This window comes from Vulpes lagopus, chromosome X (assembly GCF_018345385.1).
Source record: "Vulpes lagopus strain Blue_001 chromosome X, ASM1834538v1, whole genome shotgun sequence".
Taxonomy (NCBI): Eukaryota; Metazoa; Chordata; class Mammalia; order Carnivora; family Canidae; genus Vulpes; species Vulpes lagopus.
Genome location: NC_054848.1, coordinates 62030681 through 62052923, shown reverse-complemented (window position 1 = coordinate 62052923; position 22243 = coordinate 62030681). Strand labels below are relative to the sequence as shown.

The following is a 22243-nucleotide window of genomic DNA, read 5'->3' as shown; positions in this document are numbered from 1 at the left end:
ATCTCTTTGTGTCTTCTTCAATTTCTTTCATAAGTGTTGTATAGTTTTTAGAGTATAGATCCTTTATGTCTTTGGTTAGGTTTATTCCTAGGTATCTTATGGTTTTTGGTACAATTGTAAATGGGATCATTTTCTTAATTTCTTTCTTCAATCTCATTGCTAGTGTATAGAAATGCAACTGATTTCTGTGCATTGATTTTGTATCATGCAACATTGTTCAATTCCTGTATGAATTCTAGCAACTTGTGGTAGACTCTTTTGGGTACTAAGCTTTTAAGTCAAGATAATATATATAGTACATCTTGTGCCACATGCAACAAATGTTCTAAAATAGACTTTTTCTAATACCAGGATTTTAACAGGTGGTTGGTAGTTTTTTCTATAAAATGACAGAATGGATCAGTAATGTAGAGGACAGTGAAGAAAGGATTAATATAAGAAATGAAGTACATCCTTATAATACATTCAGGATGCCACAGAGTGAGGAAGAGAAAGCTATTGTTAATGACTACATAAAGAAAATCACAGTCTGGTTTGAACTTTATTAATTTGGATTGCAGTATTTCATATTAGAACTGCAGAACAAATAGAATTAGAGTATATGAAATTATATATTAATATATATCATGTACTAGAATATCATACACCTCAAATTATGGTATTTTTATATGCTTTTTCTCAAAAACCACTCATTATTCTTAATTTCTAAAGGCATTTCAATAACATTTAAAATGTTAATAGAAAAAATAACAGATATCAGGAGAATATTGAATTGAATTTTATTGACTTTTAATATAATTAATTATTTAAAATGTTCTTGATAAAATTTGAGTCTTTTTATGGAATAACTGTGATCTCATATTCTCTCCCATATACTGTTCACTAGTATTTCTAATTGATGTTGAGAAAGCATAGAAAATTAAACTGAAATAAGTTAATTTTACTGCTTATTAGGGATACTCATAAAATTATCCATTTTTTTAAATTACCCAGTTTTTAAAAAAATGATATGATGAAATATAATGGCTATAATATAGGGAAAAGATCCACACAGGAGGAAGTAATCAGTAATTCACAAGAGAAAACATTAGGTTGTACACAATATTTATAAATATTAGGTATAATGCAACAAAGTGAACCAGAAAATTTTATACAAAGAGATACAAACTTGAAATGGTATAAATGTGGCTATGGTATGAAGAACAATGGGTAGAGATAAAAGGAGTGAGAAATATGTATGTGATTATACTAGTGACCTGACATTCTGGATGTTGCTTTCTTAATGGAGAGGTAAAGAAAGCAGGATACCTACATCTGACGAATGCTTGATGTCTCCCCATTCCCCACTCGAATTATAGCTATTATGTTGAGCTATGTAAAATCGCTATTTTTATGTAGAAAATAGTCAAATAGCAATAATTTTGTTCAGCTCAACCCATATAGGATTACTTCAAAACACCTATAAAGTCCCAGTTAGCATATAGAGGAAGAACCCATAGGTTTATCACAAAGAAATAGATGGTATAAATTCATAGCTTAAATGTGAGAACTTGAGATAATGATCTTTTCCATTAGTTTTTTATATTAAAGAGAATGATCTCTAAGCTGTAAATGGTAGATTAAGCATGGTTAAAGAAAAGATAGAAGATACACTTGTCCCTATTTATTATAAGAATCCAAAATAATTAAATCCTGGAATACTGAAACAGTTTTCACTGGCAGGTATTCTTTGTGAAATCAGAGCGGACAGGAGAGATGGAAATGACCCAATGGACAACTATACGAAAAGAAACAAATAGTAGATTCTAGGAATTATAGATTGGTGAATTTGGCTTTAACCCCAAGCAGAATTTTAGACAGGTTTATTGAAGAGGTAGTTTGTGTACTCTTAGAAAAGAAAGATGTAATCACTAGGAACATATATTTACTAAGAAAGAATGTTGAACTATATTTCCTCTTTAACCAATAGATAGTATAAGGCAGTTTTTTTTTTTTTGAAAACTGATGTAGTCTTTGTGGTCTTAAGTTGTATTCATAGAAGTGTGGTTGTAAATAATCCATTGTAGGGATTCCTGGGTAACTCAGTCATTTAAGCAGCTGCCTTTGGCTCAGGTCATGATCTCAGGGTCCTGGGATCAAGACCTGAGTCATGCTCCCTGCTCAGTGGGGAATCTGCTTCTCCCTCTCTTTCTCCCCCTACCCAGCTTGTGCATGTTCTCTCTTTCTTTCTCAAATAAATACTTAAAAAAAAAGAAAATAACCCACTGTACTCTGATTAGACCACTAGAATATTTTGCTCAGTTCTTGTTATTTTAAGAGCTTAAGACATTGATGAACTAGAGACTTCTCAGAAAAAAAAACACTAGTGTTTAGGTGAAAAAGTGTTTTTCTATAGGGGATGATAGGTATTTGTAAAGTACGGCTTTGGATAATTTAGATAGGACCTCATATATTGAGAGAAGATATAAGGCACAAGTGATAGCTATCTTTAAATATTTGATGGGTTACCATGTAACAAAAAGATTTGACTGTTTGTTGTTGTTGTTGTTGTTGCTGTTTTTTCAGTGTAGCTCCCAAAGACAGACTATATGATTTCCGGAAGTTACAGGGAAAGAGATTGAGTTCAATTAAAGGTAGAGTCTCCCCAAAATTAGAGTAGCTCAACATATGAATTGGCCATTTTTAAAGAAATAATTATCTTCTCTTTACCAAAAGTGTTTAAGCAGAGGCTAAATGGCTAGCTGCCAGATATGTTACAGAAAGGATAATTTTGGAAGGAGGGAGGTTGGACTAGACTTAGTGGTTCCCAACCAGGGTAGAGTTACAGTATCACCTGTAGAACTTATTAGAAAAATACACTTCCAGAGCTGTATGTATTTGTATAGATCACTTTCCTCATAATAAAGTATCTTATTCATTCATGAAATTGGATAAATGATGAAAGCTGTGTTTGGTGGAATGTAAATTCCATGAGGATGGGGATCTTGTTTGATTTGTTTATAAGCTGTATTTCCAATGTCTTTCATAGTGCTTACTTCATAGTAGGTGGTCAAGAAACATAGGTTTTAAAGAAAAGCCAATCATTTTATTGATAGCTATTCACTTCTCTGTGACTTAATAAATTTAAAACATACAGTAAGTCTTATCCTGTTCTTACTTGAATCTTTAAGCATTTTGGTTTATCATTGAGTTAGTTGATATATCTTTCTTCTTGTTAGAGAACATTTAGATGCCTATCTTACAAAATTTTAAAGAAAAAATTAGACAATGGATTCTGAATAGAGCATTTTGTATTTAAATACATTTTGCACATATATACATTTGACTAATTTTTCTACTGATTGAATTTGTCAACATTGCTTGATACAAAGAAATGTATTGTGATATTAAGGATGTTTGTCTGAAAAGGAATGTTATTAAAATATTTTCAAGACAGAGTTGGCATGTTCATATCACTGCTCAAGAGAAAATTCTCTGTAGCTGATTGTTGGAATGTGACCATGACTATGCCAGATCCTTAGATAGAAAGGTGTCACACTTGACGGGATGAGCATTGGGTGTTATTCTATATGTTGGCAAATTGAGCACCAATAAAAAATAAATTTATAAAAAAAATAAAGTCAGCTGTTGAATTGTAAAAAAAAATTAAAAAAATAAAAAAATAAAAAAGAAAGGTGTCACAACTACAGTATAGTATACTATTTCTCTGAAGTTGTCAAATCCTTACCAACAGTGAGTTGAGAGAATGCCTTCTCAGCAGGCATTTTGTTCTGACTAAAATTATGTTGATTGGTTGCCCTGTTTCAAGAATTGTTTTTGCCATTTCACTTTTGTGACTATGTAGGGCTAATCTATAGTAAATAGAGGTTGAAATAACATAATTTACCCTTTATGGTGTTTTTGAAAAGCTTAAGTAAGTAATCAAGTAATTAATTGTATATTATAAAACTTACTACATGCTTTTGAAGTACTATGGATTTTGGAAGACTTAATAGTGAGAATGCAATAATGACATATCAATGGATATTTTGACCTAGGGTTATAGAAATTTTTTCTTACTTGCATTATACCTAAAATAGAAGAAAAATTCACTCAAATAGTACATTTGGTAGAGACCTTCAGATACATCACAGTGACAATTGTGTGTTTGTGTATCTGTTATTTTATTGTTATTGTTTATCTTTATTGTTATTTTTGAGAAAAAGAATAATAACTTTGAGCATTCCCCTCCCTTAAAGAGAGCATGAACAATATTCATACTAGAAGGATGAGTTCTAATTCTTCCTAGTAACATATTCAAGGTTTGGTTAAAAGTGAATTCTTATATCTTTATAAGTCAGTTATCAGCTGTTAACAATTGAGGAAAATGTTTCTGATAACATGTTCTCTAAATTATATAAGAAAAGCAAAAAGCAGCAATACTGAAAAATAGTGGTTAAATGGACACTGCATGCAAAAAAGAGTATTGACAGAACTCCTTAGTGTATATAGAGCCTAAGGCCTCTTGATATCAAATGACTGAGAAACACGTATAAATGTTACCATCTCAGGTGCTAGATGAATAAACCAAAAAAATCACTGAAATTGGAAAAAAGGAATATTTGCTGCTGCTGTCAAATATATGTTAGAATTTTTTTGAATAGCTAGTAGCAATAGCTAGGAAGAATGCAATAGAAAAATTGTGTTTAAGATAAAAATGTATTGTTAAGGGTTCTAGGTGAAATTTTTACCTATACTTTGATCACAAAGTAGTTGGTTTCATTTCTCGTTTCTTTCTAGTCTTTATTATACATGTATGCATATTTTCCATAATTTAAATGACAGTATACTTCTAAGGTTGTATTTTATATTTTTTGCTTTGTAGTTCCTACATTTTTCCACAGTGCTGTAGTTTTGTATTTTAATTATTAGTTTCATTTTAATTATTAGTTCCTACAGAAGAGTCCATCACATAATTCTATAATTTAATTAACCATTCCCCTGTTATTAGACTTAGGTTATTTATCATTCTTTAGTATTATAAATAGTAATTTATTAAACATTTTATACATGTAACCCATTTTTGCTAATCAGATGTGTCATTAGAATAGACTCTGAAGGGTTGGGCATTGGGTATGTATATTTTCATGACTCTTGAAGGGTATTGCTGAAGTTATTTTCCAAATTGATCATGTCACTTTATGATGTATCTGGAAATATAGTCATGTACTGGTTTCAAGTAGTAATTGCTAGCCTTGGGTTTTAGAATTTTTAAAGTGCTAATTTATTAGGTATAGTATTGTATTTCATTATTTTCATTTAAATTTCTTTTGATAGTTGGCAAAATAGTTAAATGTATTCTGTGATTCAATTTATTTGCATTTCCTTATATCATGACTTATCTGTTAATTTCATTTATCCATTCATCTATTAGATCTTAGTGGTATTCTTATAGATAGTTTTGTATGTTTTGAAATACTAAGATTTTGTCATTTGTTGCAAATATTTTCGATTTTTCTTTTCAATTACTTACTAATTTTCTTTGTAAATGAGTCTTAGTAAAAGCTAATTTGTATGCACTATAAAGATGCATAGTGTTTTCAGTCATTGTTCCTGATTTAACAGCTTTGGCCTGAGTTACTAATGAGATCTCTTAGTTCAATCAAGAATATTTTGTTTATATGCTAAGTTGTGTTCCTTTAGCCTTCAAGAAATTCAGATATGTGTTAGAGGCATGTCTGGATTTCTGGTAGCTTTTTATTGCTCCTCTATGTCTTTCACTACTTTTTTTTCTTTATGTCTCTACTTTTCTTCTTAGATGCTTTCTGATTACTTTTCTTCCTATTGATGCTTTTTTTTTTTGTTTTTATACTTTAAGCAGTGGTTTTTTAACTGGGGGCAGTTGTTGCATTTTTCTTTTTATTTATTACCACCGGGAGACATTTGGCGATGTCTCAGATATTTTTCTTGTCACAGCTTTGTGGTGGTAGGGTTCTACTAAAGTCTAGGGGGTAGAGGCCAGAGATGCTAAATATTCTTCAGTAGACAGACAGCTCCCCACAATGATGGTTCATCAGGCCCAAAGTGGCAGTATTTCTGAGGCTGAGAAACCCTGCCTTACAGTAATACACCTTTTCTTCTATCTACTTGCAAAGTATGGCTAGAAAAAACAAAGCAGAAGTGATGATTGATTGTTATAAGGACCTAAGAGCAATAAGAAATGTTTAACTGGAGAAGGAAGATTACTAAGTCCCAAAGTTATGGTGTCTGCTCTTTCCATCTTGGAGAAAATTTCTAGTGATTGGGATGGGGAGCAAGTGCCAAAAAGAAATCCTTTTAGTTGGTACTGATGCTTCTGAGTTTTCTACCATTTATTTACTTAGTATCTCACAGTGTTATATAAATACTGAGATCTCTGTTATGTTCTTATGATTTTCATTCAAAGTTTCATTGGTTTTGTTATTCATCTTTCATTTTTTTGTCATTTTGTCAGTTTAAAATGGCCAGTGGATCTACCTTTGCCTGAAAAATAAAAGACTCCATTGCTCTTAAGATTGAGATGTGAAAAGGTTTCATATGTTTATTGTGGCATGGTTCTAATTGTGTTAATTTAGCTACAGATCCATTCTTGCCTTAGATTTGCCTTACTTCAACATAAAGCTGTTATCATTTGCATTATGTATTTATGCACTATGGTAAAATGTCATCTTGCCTCAAGGTGACTTTGTACTTATAAGCATATTATGTTTTCATTAGAATATAATGTATATGGTGTTAAATATTTTCAGTGTATAAGGGAAAACTGGAGGAATTTCACAGAGCAAATGGGTGCTTGTAAATCCTTACGTGGGTACTAAGGTCTCCATTTTCGGTAAGTGAGAAGAATCCAGGTGGCATTTGGAAGAGGATTGGACAGACTTATGCTTTATCCTGTTTTTTTTTTAAGAAAATTAATAAGGCAAAACAAACAAAAAGATCTATGATTTTGTATAGGAGTTGCAGTTTCAAAAATTCATTGGTAACTAGTGGGGAAGCCTACAGTTCCAGAAACCAAAAAGCAGACAACCTATAGACAAACCTAGAAAGGATCGTTTGTTACTGAAAATTTAATGTATTATCATAGCTTCCTTTCTTTTTTTCACTGTATAAGTCTATTAATCTTGAAAGTTTAGAGACAGCTGCATAAGGAGTGGATGGTTTTGAGGAAGTAGGACAGCAGTTCATAAAATTCACTATGTAATTTTTAATATGTATTATATTATCCAAATATAGTCTCTATTCTAAAATTCCTTCATCTTCTGGTAAGATTTACCTATACATTTAATGTGACAGTATCTTTGACTATAGTTTTTACCAAGAAAGGTAAAATGAGAATATACTTGAGAAACCATAGTAAGGCAAACAGAAAATCAGACTTGTGGGATTTAAAATAAGAGTATTCTCAGGGCACCTGGGTGGCTCAGTGGTTGAGCGTCTGCCTTTGGCTCAGGTCATAATCCTTGGGTCCTGGGATCGAGTCCCATATCAGGCTCCCGGCAGGGAGCCTGCTTCTCCCTCTGCCTATGTCTCTGCCTATCACTCTCTCTGTGTCTCTCTTGAATAAATAAGTAAAATTGTAAAGAAAAGTAAAATATTCTCAGTGCTTTGAGGTAGTAAACTTGAATAAAACCATGAAATGAGTAACGGAATTTAGACTTTTTACAGGGTAAATTTGCTATGGTGTATGTACCCTGTTTTATCTCATCTTAATATTTATGATTTAATTTATTGAAGTAGGTTTTGCTTTTAGGTTTTAAGAAGGATTCGTCTATTTTATGTCTTTCAGTGAATATCACCTCTGGCAGGCAATTAACTGGATGCAGTCGCTTCAGCCATATTTTCCCTTCATCTGCTTACCAGCACATTAAGATGCATAAAAGAATTCTGGGGCACTTGTCATCTGTCTACTGTGTAGCATTTGACCGAAGTGGGAGAAGAATTTTTACAGTGAGTTTAAAATTAATGGTACTGTAGTATGTTAGAGATTTACTGCAATTGAAAGTAGGCTTCATGGCACTGCATTATGCTTTGTAAGAAATTCGTCCTTCGTAGACACATGAATGCAAGAAAAGATGAATAGTTTACAAATTGAGTGGCTGGAGGGCACTGGAGGTGGGTAGGGGAATGCGTAGTTGGGTGAGGTACATTAAGGAGGGCACTTGATGTAGTAAGCACTGGGTGTTATATATAATTGATGAATCACTAAATTCTACCCCTGAAACTAATAATGTACTATATGTTAACTAAATTGAATTTAAATAAAATCTTTAAAAAAGGAAAGTGGAAAAAATACTATGTAACTTTAAAAAAAGAAATTTAAAATGTTTTCTCATTCTATATAACTAAATGGATGACCTATAATGTACTCTATGTTTTGGGGAATCTAATTAAAAATTTAAATCTTAAGAAGCCTTATATTCTAGAGGTGGTTAATTTATGTGAAATGAATTTATCTATTAAATTTCATTTCATTCCATTTTAGCAAACATTTATTAAGATGCATTTGCCATTTGTCACTTAGTGTAATTGGTGCCTATTCTGCTTAATTAAAACAATTATGTCATTCTTATGGTTGAATAATTTGTACTATAAAGTTAGTAAACAAAATTACAGTTTTTTTGTTTTTGCTTTTTTAATATTTTGTTTTTGGGAGAAAGAGAGCTGGTTCATGTGTGCACAAGCAGAGGGGAGGGGCAGAGGGAGAGGGAGAAGCAGATTTCCTGCTGATCAGGGTACTATTTGTTTGATTTAAACATCCCCAAGGGGATGGGGTGGTGGTGCAAATTTTTGCTTCATTGGAAATTTTCTGTTCTTTTGTGTTACTGCAGGGTTCAGATGACTGTTTGGTGAAAATTTGGGCAACAGATGATGGACGTCTCCTTGCTACACTTCGAGGGCACTCTGCTGAAATTTCTGACATGGCTGTTAACTATGAAAACACTCTTATTGCTGCAGGCAGCTGTGATAAGGTTGTAAGAGTGTGGTGTCTTCGAACTTGTGCACCAGTTGCAGTCCTTCAGGGACATTCAGCTTCTATTACTTCCATACAGGTAAGAAAAAATGAAAAAATATCACTAACATATGTAATGAGGATGAGAATTCTCTCAGTTTTTGTTATTTTGTGGGGATATCATTATAAAGAATGGCAACATAAAATGTTCATCTCTAAGGGCTTTGTCCCTATCCTGCTCTGGTATTTTTTTAAATTCCTTTTTCATATAAATTTATTCCTTTTAGGGATAACTCAAAAATCATTGAAAAGGTTTTTCAAATACAGTATTAGACATTTATCTCACAAGTATTTGTGAAGAACGGAAAGCTTTATAAATGCTGTAAGGAAGCAACACTAATAACCTGTTAGGTTGTAAACAGGTTCTAACTTGAATATTGGCATGCTTTGTATTAATATTTAATGCAAGATGTTTGTCAGTCAGATTGTGTGTGTATCTGTGTGTGATTTAATGTTAAAGAAAATTTTATTCTTAGTTTTAGTGATTTCCTATTTAAACTTGATGTTTGACATCAAATACATTGATTTCTTTAAATTCTTGTTCATAGAGTATTTTTACTAACTATTGGTAGTGAAAATCCCGAATACCCCCCAGAAAAACTTTTATTTAAGAATTTAAGTATTTAAGAGTATTTAACTTTGAGTATTTAACTTAAGTATTTAAGTATTTAATATTCTTAATATTTAAGAATATTAAGTTCTGCTTAGTTCACCAGAACTTGTCCTCATCTTTGTGTTGAGAGCAAAAGAGGAATCCTTCTGAAACTGTGTTTTATACTTTGGTCAAGGAGACCACTTTTGTGGATGAGATAATTATTCCCATTTACTTTTCTTTCTTCTTTAGTCACTAAGCAGTATGTCAGTCAATGTTTTTGTGTTTTTCAATAAAATATCACATGTTAAAAAAAAATAAAAATAAATAAATAAATAAATAAATAAATAAAATATCACATGTTTATGAGGAGCTAGAATTAGGTTTAATGTATATTGAATTTTTTAAATTTTGTATCAAATTTTTGATCAGTTGAAATTATTTCATGGATTTTGTTTTAGATTATTAGTTATTTGTGTTCCTAACACCTTATCTGATTATTTCTGGAATTTGTAAATAAATCTCATATAATGTAAAAAAAAAAAAAAACAACTGCTTATATTGAAAAGTGTTTATGATACTGTTTGGCGACTTCATAGTCTCATTTTCTAATTTGTAACTCATTCTGTTTAAATGTGGGAACTCCCTAAAGATCCATGGATCTCTGTCCCATTCTTTCCCTTAGTGATAACTCATTAAGTCTCATGGCTTTGGATTTATCTGTAGGCTGATGATTTTCAAACTCAGATTTTCTTCTTGGGAACTTTCCATACTTATATATTTAACTATCCACTCGGTATCATCACATGAATGTCATGAATCTCAATGTCTACATATTTAAAATTGAATTTCTGTCTTCCTTCCTCTAATCTATTTTTCCTAAAGCTTTCTTAACTAAACAAATTTTATCCTTCCAATTGCTGAGAGTAAGCATCCCTTTTTTTTCTTTGTCTTCTATCTCATATCTAACTTGTTAGCATATCATGTTCGCTCTACCATTGGAATAAATCCAGAATCTGATCAATTATCATGACCTTAATCATTGTTATTCCATTATAATCTGTGACCTAGATTATTGAAACAGACTTCTAATTGATCTTCCTGCTTCTTCCCTTCCCTTTCTTGCCCCAGTCTAACCTCTGCATAGCAGGCTGTGTGATTCTTAAATGGAAGTTAAATCATGTCACTGGTACTCAGAAACTTCAGTAGCTTACAATTTCAGAGTTAAAGTTGAAGTTTAAATGACCCACACTGTAAGGCCTACATTCTCAGCCCCTTGCTATCTTTTACTTCATCTTCTACCACTTGTTTTCTGTTTTCATTCTGCTTAAGCTGCTACCCTCTTTGCTTTTTTAGACTACTCTAGCTTCACTCTTGTCTTTCCTCTCTGTTTCATGTCTCTGGAATGGTCTTCCTTGGATAGTCACAAGGTTTATTCCTTCTGTTTCTAACCATTTTGTGCAAATGTACCTTTCTCAGGGAGACTTTCTCTGACCACTTTACCATTCTAAAATTTTAAGTTATTCCCTGGGCCAGCACTCTTTATCTCATCTTAATTTTATTTTTGTCCATAGTAATCAGTACCATGTAGCATGCATTCAATATGCTTTACTTATTCTTTGCTAATTAACTTTCTCTCTTAACATCATGATGTATATCCTTTTCAGATTCTTTTTTTTATAAGCAAAATTGAGGTAAAATGATATGATACTAATAGTGGCTGCCTCTGGATGGTGGGGTTATAAGTAGCTTTTGTTGTTTTTCTACATTTACTAAATTTTCTTCAATAATTATATATTAATTTATATTCAGAAATGTACATATAAGTGTTTTAATTTTTACAATGTCTAACATGATTTATTATTTAAAAACAATCCAACTAGAGTACATTAATAGGCCAAATCCCCCTTTGTGACTGATGAATATGTTTAAATATAATGGTGATAATAAAGGCTCTAATGTTTCTTCAAACTTGATACAATTATACTATTTAATATTTATTTATCTCATGTGTATAAATCAGGGATAAGCAAATTTAAATATTTGATAGTAAATATTTTAGGATTTGTAGGCCATTTGTATTCTGTCACACTTACCTCTGTGTTACAGTACAAAAACAGCCACAGGCAGTGTAAGGTGAATTTGTTCCAGTAAAACTTTATTTAGAGAAACAGACAGCATGCTGGATTTGGCATGTGGGCTATAATTTGCGGACTCCTGCTATAAATTGTGGATCAAGTTTTCCAGTGCAACCTTCTCTATTTCAGAAAGGGAAATATAGGCATACTACCTGAGTACTAGTTTCTTTACTATTTCTCAACTATAAATGGATAACATTAATTAATACTATTTGTTTGATTTAAACTCTGTAGTCTTTGTAGAAGTTATGTGTTTCCAATCAAGAAAATTAGATAAATGACTTCTAATATCTGTAATGATCATTTTCTCTAGATTTGAGGTAAAAATTTATTCAAACCCTATGCATCTTGATTCTTAATACTTATTTTACTGTTGTTGATTATCTCTATTTGGGATTTTTAAAACTCATGGCATGCAGATACCCTGGTTTGATTTTCAACTTTTTCCTGTATCTCAGGCATCAGGAACCCAATGACTCTTCCCTTATCTGTGATTGTTTTCTGAGGATGTATAATATACTGAGAGTCAGAGCCTGAGAATCCTACATGATAAGGCCATTCATGTTCATCTAGGGTAGTAGTCATCCTTTAAATTGGCAACTTAGGTATATTTTTTAATCTGTTTTTTCCACAATGGTATAGAGGTTTGACCTATTTTACTTATTGTACTAAAACAAATGAAAAATGATTTAAATTTATAAAGAACAAAATTTTTACCATATGTCACAGAAGCTAGAATTTAAGGTAAAACATTAGGGCCAAAATATTTAGATATTAACTTACTAAGCTTTGATTTTAGATTGATTTCTGATGCCCTATGCATATGAACTATAAAAATTCCATAATTATTGCTATATAAGTTTATGTTTAGAAGATTTGCAATGGTTTAATGAATAACCATGTTGTGATTTTTTTCTTCATTAAAAGTAATGAAATAATCTTAAAGTTTGATATTCAGTAATTTAAAAATTACTTTTATTTATTTTTTAAGGTTTTATTTTTAAGTAATCTCTGTACTTAATGTGGGGCTTGAACTCATAACCCTGAGATCAAGAGTTGCATTCTCTACCAACTGAGCCACCCTGGCTCCCCTAAAAATAATTATTTTAAGACTAATATATTTTATCCTAAATTTGATGTCTTTTTCCTATAATTTCTTGATACTTTAAATTTTTGCAAGTTATTCATTAATCTAAGAAATTTAGATAACTGATTTCTTGAAACTGAAATTCTTAATTGAATTTGTTTAAGGTAATTTTAAAATGATTATAATTTTAAAACATGCTGTGTTTAAAATAAGTTTGAACATGAAAGCTTTCTATTTGAATTAGAATTTTTTTTTTATAGTTTTGTCCATCAACTAAAGGCACAACCAGATACCTCACTTCTACTGGTGCTGATGGAACAATCTGTTTCTGGCAATGGCATGTAAAAACAATGAAGTTTAGGTAAGTTTAGAATTGGGTTAGAAATTTTGTGCAAACTCAAGCATGTTTATTTTTCCTTACTTCCTTGAGAAATTCTTAACAGTCCATCCATTTATTTTTATTTTTATTTTTTAAAATATTTTATTTATTTATTCATGAGAGACACACAGAGAGAGAAAGAGGCAGAGACACAGGCAGAAGGAGAATCAGGCTCCATGCAGAGAGCCTGACGTTGGACTTGATCCCGGGTCTACGGGATCACACGCTTGGCTGCAGGCGGCACTAAACTGCTGTGCCACTGGGGCTGCCCAGTCCATGCATTTAAGTATATATGTGTGTGTGTGTGTGTGTGTGTGTGTGTGTGTGTATATATATATATATATATATATATATATATATTCTTAATACTTATTTTACTGTTGTTGATTATCTTTATTTGGGATTTTTAAAACTCATGGCATGCAGATACCCTGGTTTAAACCAGATTTTCAACTTTTTGAATATATATATATATACACACATATATATACATACATGCGCACACACACACATATATACCTACTTCCATTAGATGTTAGAAATTTTAGAATAAAATTTTTATGAAACCAATGTTGAAGATACTATTTAACTTAAACCCAAAGAAATTTTTTTTAAAGATTTTATTTATTCATGAGTGACATACAGAGTGAAAGGCAGAGACATAGGCAGGGGATAAGCAGGCTCCCTACGAGGAGCCTGATGTGGGAGCCTGTTGATCCCAGGACCCTGGAATCATGACCTGAACCAAAGTCAGACACTTAATCACTGAGCCACTCAGGCATCCCACAAAATTTTTGTAAAGAGTATTTGTTTCATTTATTACTATGGTAAGAAGACTTTGAACTCTTAATGGTAGTAAGTTATCTGGTAATTTGTTTGTAAAGTTATAATACTAATACTGGTATCTTAAAGTGTGTTTGCAAGGTTTAATGCATTTTTAACCTGAATGATGGGAATAGTACTTATTGAGTACTTCAATTGTGTAGTTTTTATAATATTGATGTTAAATCTGTAAATATCTAGCAGTGTGGAAAGATTCTTGCATGCTAAATGAGGATGATGGAAAATAAAAATATCTTACTTTTCCCTTAGAGATCGCCCAGTGAAATTTACTGAGAGATCTAGACCCGGAGTTCAGATATCTTGTTCATCTTTCAGTTCTGGTATGTGTAAAAAAGTGAAAGTTTCAAGTACCCAAAATATTAAATGATACAGTTTAATTTATTACAACTTGTAATAAATCTATTTTTAATTTTGTATTGGAAAAAAGTGTATGTTAGTGGAAATATACCCAAAATATGAACCATATAATATAATAGATGAACCTTTCTTGACTTTAATTAACATGTAATAGCTTTTGAGTTTTTTTCTTTTTTTCTAATATATTTTTATATAAGTCAAAATTTGGCTGGTAAAAAGTACAACTCTCCCCTCATACACACACACAGTTCAACATTAAAATCCTGCCCTGACATTTCAGAAAATTTGTACTGTAGTTCCATATAGAAGACACTTTTATAATGTGTAAATGGTGCTTTTCTACTGCTAAGAATCACATGCTAATTGACCTTATCTTTTACTGTGATAAAATATAACAAGATTTACTAATTTAAAAAAAGATTTATTTATTTATTGATTTGAAGAGAGAGAGTGCCCATGTTTGTGCATGCATGCATGGAGGGGAGGGGTAGAGGATGGGCATCTCAAGCGGCCTCCTTGCTGAGCTTAAAGTCCCATGCAGTGCTCAGTCTCAAGACCTGAAGATCATGACTGGAGCTGAAACTAACAGTCAGACACTCAACTGAATGAGCCACCCAGACATTCCTAAAATTTACTGTTTTAATAATCATTTTTAGGCAGATAGTTTTGTGACTTTAAGTATATTCAAATTGTTTTGAATGCATTAGCACCATCCATGTCTATAATATTCTCATAATCCCAAAAATGGTTGAGATTTTACATTATACCATTTTAGCCACTGTAAAGAGAATTGTAGCAATAGGTCATTTTATAAGTAATTTTGGAGCATCATGATTTTACATAAATACAAAGAAATGAATTCCTCAAGACTCTGACCTTTAATGTTTATTATTCAGAAGCTTGTAATTAGTGAATAGCTGTTGGATTTTCATTGGGTGAATGGTATAGTTGCCCTTTAAATATTTCTATTTAATTTTACTTTTTTATCTGAAATTTTATATGTCTTTAATAATTTGAAGATAACCTGTATTTCTTGAAGCCCTCTTAATATAAGGTAGCATATAACTAAGAAGGCAATCAAAGGGTTTTTTAAAGTTCCTTGGTACAATGTTTGCTTATTTGTTTTTAATCTTCCAGGTGGTATGTTCATTACAACAGGTAGCACTGACCATGTGATTAGAATATATTATTTGGGTTCTGAGATCCCTGAGAAAATTGCTGAATTAGAATCACATACGGTAAGAGCAAAATGAGAAACTTATATATGTTGCTTTCTTTTTTAATATCTTTGGAAAGTTGGTTTTATTTCTTCTTTTCTAATAGGTACTTTTATTTAATATATATTGGTACTGCAGTCTATATGGTAAGATATTTTTGTAGTAATGAAGATCAGTGTGAGATTCTAGATTTAGTATGGTTATATTTAAAACAAGTTCTATTTGACCAAATGGGAAAAGAAAATACCACATATTAGTAATAGTTTATGAAAATCATCTTTTAGCCTGCTGTGTTTATTAATTAATTATATGAGCTGTTTCTTACTTTAAAATCTACGTACTTTTTAAAATAACATTGAAAAATGGTGGCATAGAAGGATCCTGAAATCACCTCCTCCTGTGAACACAACAAATCTACAGCTATATGTGGGACAGTGCCCTCTGAAAAGGATCCAAAAGCTAGATTAACAGTGCCTCTACAACAAAGGATATAAGAGCCACATCGAGATGGGTAGGAGAAGTAGAGATGTGGTCCTGAAAAAAGACTCCACCCCAGGAGCAGCAATCCACAGTTGGAGTGATCTCATGATATGGAACTTCTTCTTGAGGAGCAAGGTATTTATGTCCCATATCAGTTAGTCTTACCCTTGGGAATTGCACTGGAGAAATCAGTCCCCAGAGCATCTGGCTGTGAGAACCCAGTGAGGCTTACTTCTAAGAGAACCATAGGGAATGAAAAATATACTCTTAAAAGGCTCCTGCACAGATTCACTTATCATGGGACCCAGATCAAAAGCAACAGTTTGTAAGGCTCCTAGACTTTATGTGAAGAAGACTCATTTACTAATCTTAAAGCATCTGCTAGAGAGGCAAAAACCTGTTGGGACTCTTTCCAGGGACATAGGAGAGCACCATTTTTGCATTCTCTTACCTGGTTGGTCCTGGTATAGGTGAGTGCTATTTTGAAACCCCTTCTTTAGGTCTTTAAGTCTGCTAGCTTCAATGGGAGCACCCTGGCCATGCACACTGCAACTGTGGCGGCTATCCTACCACAAACAGGTGGGCTGAATACCCCATCCCTATACCACATTCACAGCCCTCCTGCCATAGCTGGTGAGCATGCACAGCCCATACAGGGGACACTCCTTGACCACCTGGCTCTAGTGACCTGGGGGTATTATATTTTTGGACCCAATGGGTTTGAAGCAGTTAGTCTTTGGCAGGCTACCATGTCCAGGGCACTACACAAACAGAAGCCTGAAACATATCCCCATGTTTGATGTGAAAAAAGCCTTTTTTTTGTGGAGTATGTCACACATCCAGAGGCTAAAGAAGTGCTCACAGGGAACATGGGCAGAGATTTACCATGTTAGCACCCTCACTTCACCTCATCATAGCTCACCACGACTTCACAGAGAAGATTATACACACGTCTAAAGCTACCATTTTTTGCAAATGTTGCCCAGGGGACACCTGTGGAACTGGTCTGGAGGTTATCAGAGTTTACAATTGTGGACTCAAAGACTCTATATTTGCATATCTTAAAAGATACTGCCTGATAATCTGTCTTCCAGTTAGCCTGAAACTAGGCACTGAGATCTCTCCCTTTAGAACAGTGACAGGTTTTGACATACCCTCAACATCTGAGACCTGTCAAGAACAAATTGTCCTACTTCTAGACAATCACAGATGTCTGAGAAACAACCAAATGCTAGGGCATGGATGAACTAATAAGGTTTATCTCCAATGCAAGGCCACACTATACAATTTCATTTATAGGTGGAATCTAAAAAATAAACAAAAAGCAGAAACAGACCCATAGATACAGATAAAATATCTCTGATTGCCATAGGAGAGGGAAGTGGCAAAATTGGCAAAATGGGTGAAGGGGAATGAGAGATACAGGTTTCCAGTTATGGAATAAATACTCATGGGGGTATAAAGTACTGAATAGGGAATATAGTCAATAATATTGTAATAGAATTGTATGGTGACAGATGGTAGCTACACTTGTGGTGAACATAGTATAATGTATAAACTTGTCAAATTGTACACCTGAAATGGATGTAACATTGTATATCACGTATAATTTAAAATTTTTTGAAAGAAGAGGTAACTATGTTATGTAACATATAGAAACAAACATGGAGTCCAGCAAAATGAGGAGAGAGGTATATATGTTCCTGGTGAAAGAATAGGAGAAAACCTCAGAAAAAGATCTTAATGAAATGGAGATAAGTAATCTTCCTGGTAAAGAATTCAGAGTAATGGTCATAAATATACTCACCAAACTTATAAAAGAAGGATAAACACAGTGAAAAATTCAACAAAGAGAAATAAACCACAAGAAACTAACAAAGAGAAATCATGAAGCTGAAGAATACAAGGGCTGAAGTGGTAAATATACTAGGGGATTCAATGGCAGACTAGGCAAAATAGACAAAATAGACAAAATAGAACAGATGAGCATCCTGGAAGACAGTACACCAGAAATAACCAAGAACAGCCAAAGGGAAAAAAATAGAAAAATTGATGTAGTTTATGGGACATACTGGATAACACCTAGCAGAATAAAATAAAAGAAGAGAGAGACAAAAAAGTAGAAAACTTACTTCAGGAAATGCTGCAAATTTCTCTAACTTAGGTAAGGAAACAGATATTCAGTTCCAGGAAACCCACAGAGTTCCAAATAAGAAAAAGCAAAGAGATCTACATCAAGGAACATTCAAACTAAAATATTAAAAATGAAAGAGAATCTTAAAAGCAGCAAGAATAAAATAACTTACTGCATAAAAGGTGACCCCCATAAGCCCATCAGCTGATTTTTCAGTGGAAGCTTTGTGCGCCTGAAAGGAGTAGCATGGCCTATTGAAGGTGCTGAAAGGAAAAAAAAAAAAGCAAGCAAGCATCCAACCCAGAATTGTGTACCTGGTAACATTATTCAGAATTTAATTAGAGATACAGTTTTCCAGACAATCAAAAACTAAATGAATTTGTCACCATTAAAACAATTTTGTATATTTCTTTATTTTTAAAAGGTTTTTATTTATTTATTTGAGAGAGAGAGTGAGTGAGAATGAGAGAGATCACAGAGGCAGAGGGAGAGGAAGAAGCAGACTTGCCACTGAGCAGGGAGTCCGATGCAGGGCTTGATCCCAAGACCCTGAGATAATGATTTAAGCTGAAGGTAGACATTTAAAGGACTGAGCCACCAGGTGCCCTGACCATTAAAACAGTTTTATAAGAAGTATTAAAGAGATGAATTTCAGCTGAAAAGAAAAGGAATTAACTGGTAATAAGAAACTCTATGAAAGTAAAATGTCTCACTAATAAAGACATATATTAAAGGTAGGGGATTAAACATGCATGAAGCTAATAATGAATTTTAAAACAAAAAATTGGTAAAATTAACTAGGTAATAGTACAGGGATACAGAAAATGAAAAGATTTTGTTAATTAAGGTTTATTTGTTTATTTATTTATTTATTTATTTATTTATTTATTTATTTTGAAAGATTTTATTTATTTATTCATGAGAAACACAGAGAGAGAGGCAGAGACACAGGCAGAAGGAGAAACTGGCTCCACGCAGGGAGCCTGATGTGGGACTTGATCCCAGGTCTCCAGGATCACACCCCAGGCTGAAGGCAGCGCTAAACTGCTGGGCCACCGGGGCTACCCTAATTACGGTTTTTTTTTAAATTTGTAATTTCAGTTAGTCAACAGTGTTATATTAGTTTTAGCTGTACAATATAGTGATTGAACAGTTCCATGCATCACCCAGTGATCATCATGAAAAGTACACTCCTTAATTCGCATCACCTATTTAGCCCATCCCTCCAAAACTCCTCTGGTAAAGATCAGTTTGTTCTTTATAAAGTAAAAGTCTGTTTCTTGATTTGTCTCTCTCTTCTTTCCCTTTGCTCCTTTCTTTTGCTTCTTAAATTCCACAGGTGCTTGAAATCATATGGTATTTGTCTTTCTCTGACTGACAATTCACTTAGCATTATACTCTGTAGCTCCATCCCTGTCATTACAAATGGCAAGATTTCATTCGTTTTTTAAAACTGAATAATACTCCATTGTATATATTCTTTATCCATTAATCAACTGATGGACATGTGGCTTGCTACCGTATTTTGGCTATTATAAAAAATGATGTTATAAAAATAGGGGTTCATGTATTTCTCTGAATTAGTGTTTTTGTATTCTTTGGGTAATTACAATCGCTAGATCATAAGGTAGTGCAATTTTTAACTTTTTGAGAACTTCCATATTGCTTTCCAGAGTGGCTGCACCAGTTTCCATTTCCAGTAACAGTGCAAGAGAGTTCCCTTTCTTCATATCCTCACTAACACCTGTTGTTTCTTATGTTGTTGATTTTAGCCACTCTGGCAGGTATGAGGTGATACCTCATTGTAATTTTGATTTGAATTTCCCTGATGGTAAGTGAAGATGAACATCTTTTCATGTGTCTGTGGGACATCTGTATGTGTTTTTTGGAAAAAATGTCTGTTTATGTCTTCTGCCCATTTTTTAACTGGATTATTTGGTTTCTGGGTGTTGAGTTTTATAAGTTCCTTATGTATTTTGGATACTAACCTTTTTTTATCAGATATATCATTTGCAAATATCTCCTCCCATTGCTTAGGCTGCCTTTTAGTTTTGTTGTTTCCTTCTCTGTGCAGATACTTTTTATTTTGATGCAGTCCCATTAGTTTATTTTCCTTTTGTTTCCCTTGCCTCAGGAGATATATCTAGAAAGAAGTTGCTGTGGTTGATGTCAAAGAAGTTATTGCCCTTTTTTTCTAGGATTTTGATGGTTTCCTGACTCACATTTATGTCTTTCATCCCTTTTGAATTTATTTTTGTGTATGGTGTAAGAAAGTGGTCCAGTTTCTTCCTTTTACATGTGGTTATCCAGTTTTCCCAACACCATTTGTTGTAGAGACTAGATTTTTCCCATTAAATATTCTTTCCAGCTTTTCAAAGATTAATTGACCATGTATTTGTGGGTTTAATTCTGAGTTTCCTATTCTTTTGCATTGATCTATATATCCATTTTTATACCAGTACCATACTGTTGTGAAAACTACAGCTTTGTGGTATAACATGAAGTCCATAATTGTGATGCCTTCAGATTTGCTTTTCTTTTTCAAGGTTGCATTGGTTATTTGAGGTTTCTTGTGGTTCCCTACAAATTTTTGGATTGTTTGTTCTAACTATGTAAAAAATGGTCATGGTATTTTGATAAGGATTTCATTAAATGTGTAGATTACTTTGGGTAGTATATACATCTTAACAGTATTTGTTCTTCTGATCCATGAGCATGGGATGTCTTTCCATTCCTATGACTCCCGTTTTCTTTCATCAGCATTTTATAGTTTTCAGAGTCCAGGTCTTTTACCTCTTTAGTTAGGTTTATTCCTATCTATCTTATTGTTTCTGGTGCAGTTATAAGTTGGATTGATTCCTTAATTTCTCTTTCTTCTTCTGCTTTATCATTAACATAGAAATGCAACAAATTTCTGTACGTTGATTTTGTATCCTGCAACTTTACTGAATTTATTTATCAGTTTTAGCAGTGTTTTGGTGGTGTCTTTTGTGTGTTCTGTAAGGAGTATCATGACATTTGGAAATAGTGAAAATTTGATTTATTCCTTGATGATTTGAATGCCTTTTATTTCTTTTTGTTGTCTAATGGCTGTGGTTGGGACTCCTAGTACTATGCTAAATAACAGTGGTAAGAATGACATCCCTATCTTGTTCCTGACCATAGAGAAGAAGCTCCCAGTTGTTTCCCATTGAAGATACTGTTAGTTGTGGGGTTTTCACATAAGGCCTTTATGATGTTAGAGTATGTTTCCTCTAAACCTATTTAGTTGAGGGATTTTATCATGACTGGAGGTTGTACTTTTGTCAAATGGTTTTTCCACATCTATTGAACAGATCATATGTTTCTTATCTTTTTTCTTATTGATGTGATGCATCACATTGATTGATTTCAAATACTGAACCACTGTTGCAACCCAGGAATAAATCCCACTTGATCTTGTTAAATAATTTTATTCATGTATTGTCGAATTTGGTTTACTAGTATTTTGGTGAATATTTTTGCATCCATGTTCATCAAGGATATTAGCCTGTCATTCATTTTTAGTGGTGTCTTTTGTGTTGGTATCAGGGTAATGTACTCAGAGAATGAATTTGGATGTTTTTCCTTCCTTTTCTATTTTCTGAACTATTTGAGGAGAAGTATTAATTCTTTAAATATTTGGTAGAATCTACCTGTGAAGCCCTCTGGTCCTAGACTTTTGTTGGTTATGAATTAGTTATTTTATTACTGATTCAGTTTCTTTGTTGGTATTGTTCTGTTCAGTTTTATATTTCTGGATGTTTCAGTTTTGGTCATTTATATGTTTACAGAATTTATCCATTTCTTCCAGGTTGTCCAATATGTTGGCATATCATTTTTTCATTGTATTCTTCTATAATTTTTTGTATTTCTATGGTATTGGTTATTTTTCTTTTCTCCTTTGGGATTCTATTCATTTGAGTCCTTTCTCTTTTTACTTGGTAAGTCTGGCTAGAGGTTTATCAGT

The 22243-nt window shown here is 32.7% G+C and overlaps 1 protein-coding gene across 3 annotated transcripts in view; it reads left to right on the top strand.

Annotated features, from left to right (window-relative positions):
- BRWD3 (bromodomain and WD repeat domain containing 3) overlaps positions 1 to 22243 on the top strand; it is a 201990-nt gene that overhangs the window by 60468 nt on the left and 119279 nt on the right. For 2 of the 3 annotated variants that reach the window (XM_041741648.1, XM_041741647.1), the window contains exons 7-11: positions 7805 to 7965; positions 8847 to 9068; positions 13106 to 13206; positions 14317 to 14387; positions 15562 to 15662. In XM_041741648.1, the coding sequence (XP_041597582.1) occupies positions 7805 to 7965; positions 8847 to 9068; positions 13106 to 13206; positions 14317 to 14387; positions 15562 to 15662 (656 nt within the window). Of the gene's footprint in view, positions 1 to 7804; positions 7966 to 8846; positions 9069 to 13105; positions 13207 to 14316; positions 14388 to 15561; positions 15663 to 16081; positions 16257 to 22243 lie in introns of those variants that run through there. The other variant, XM_041741649.1, reaches the window with a different exon arrangement.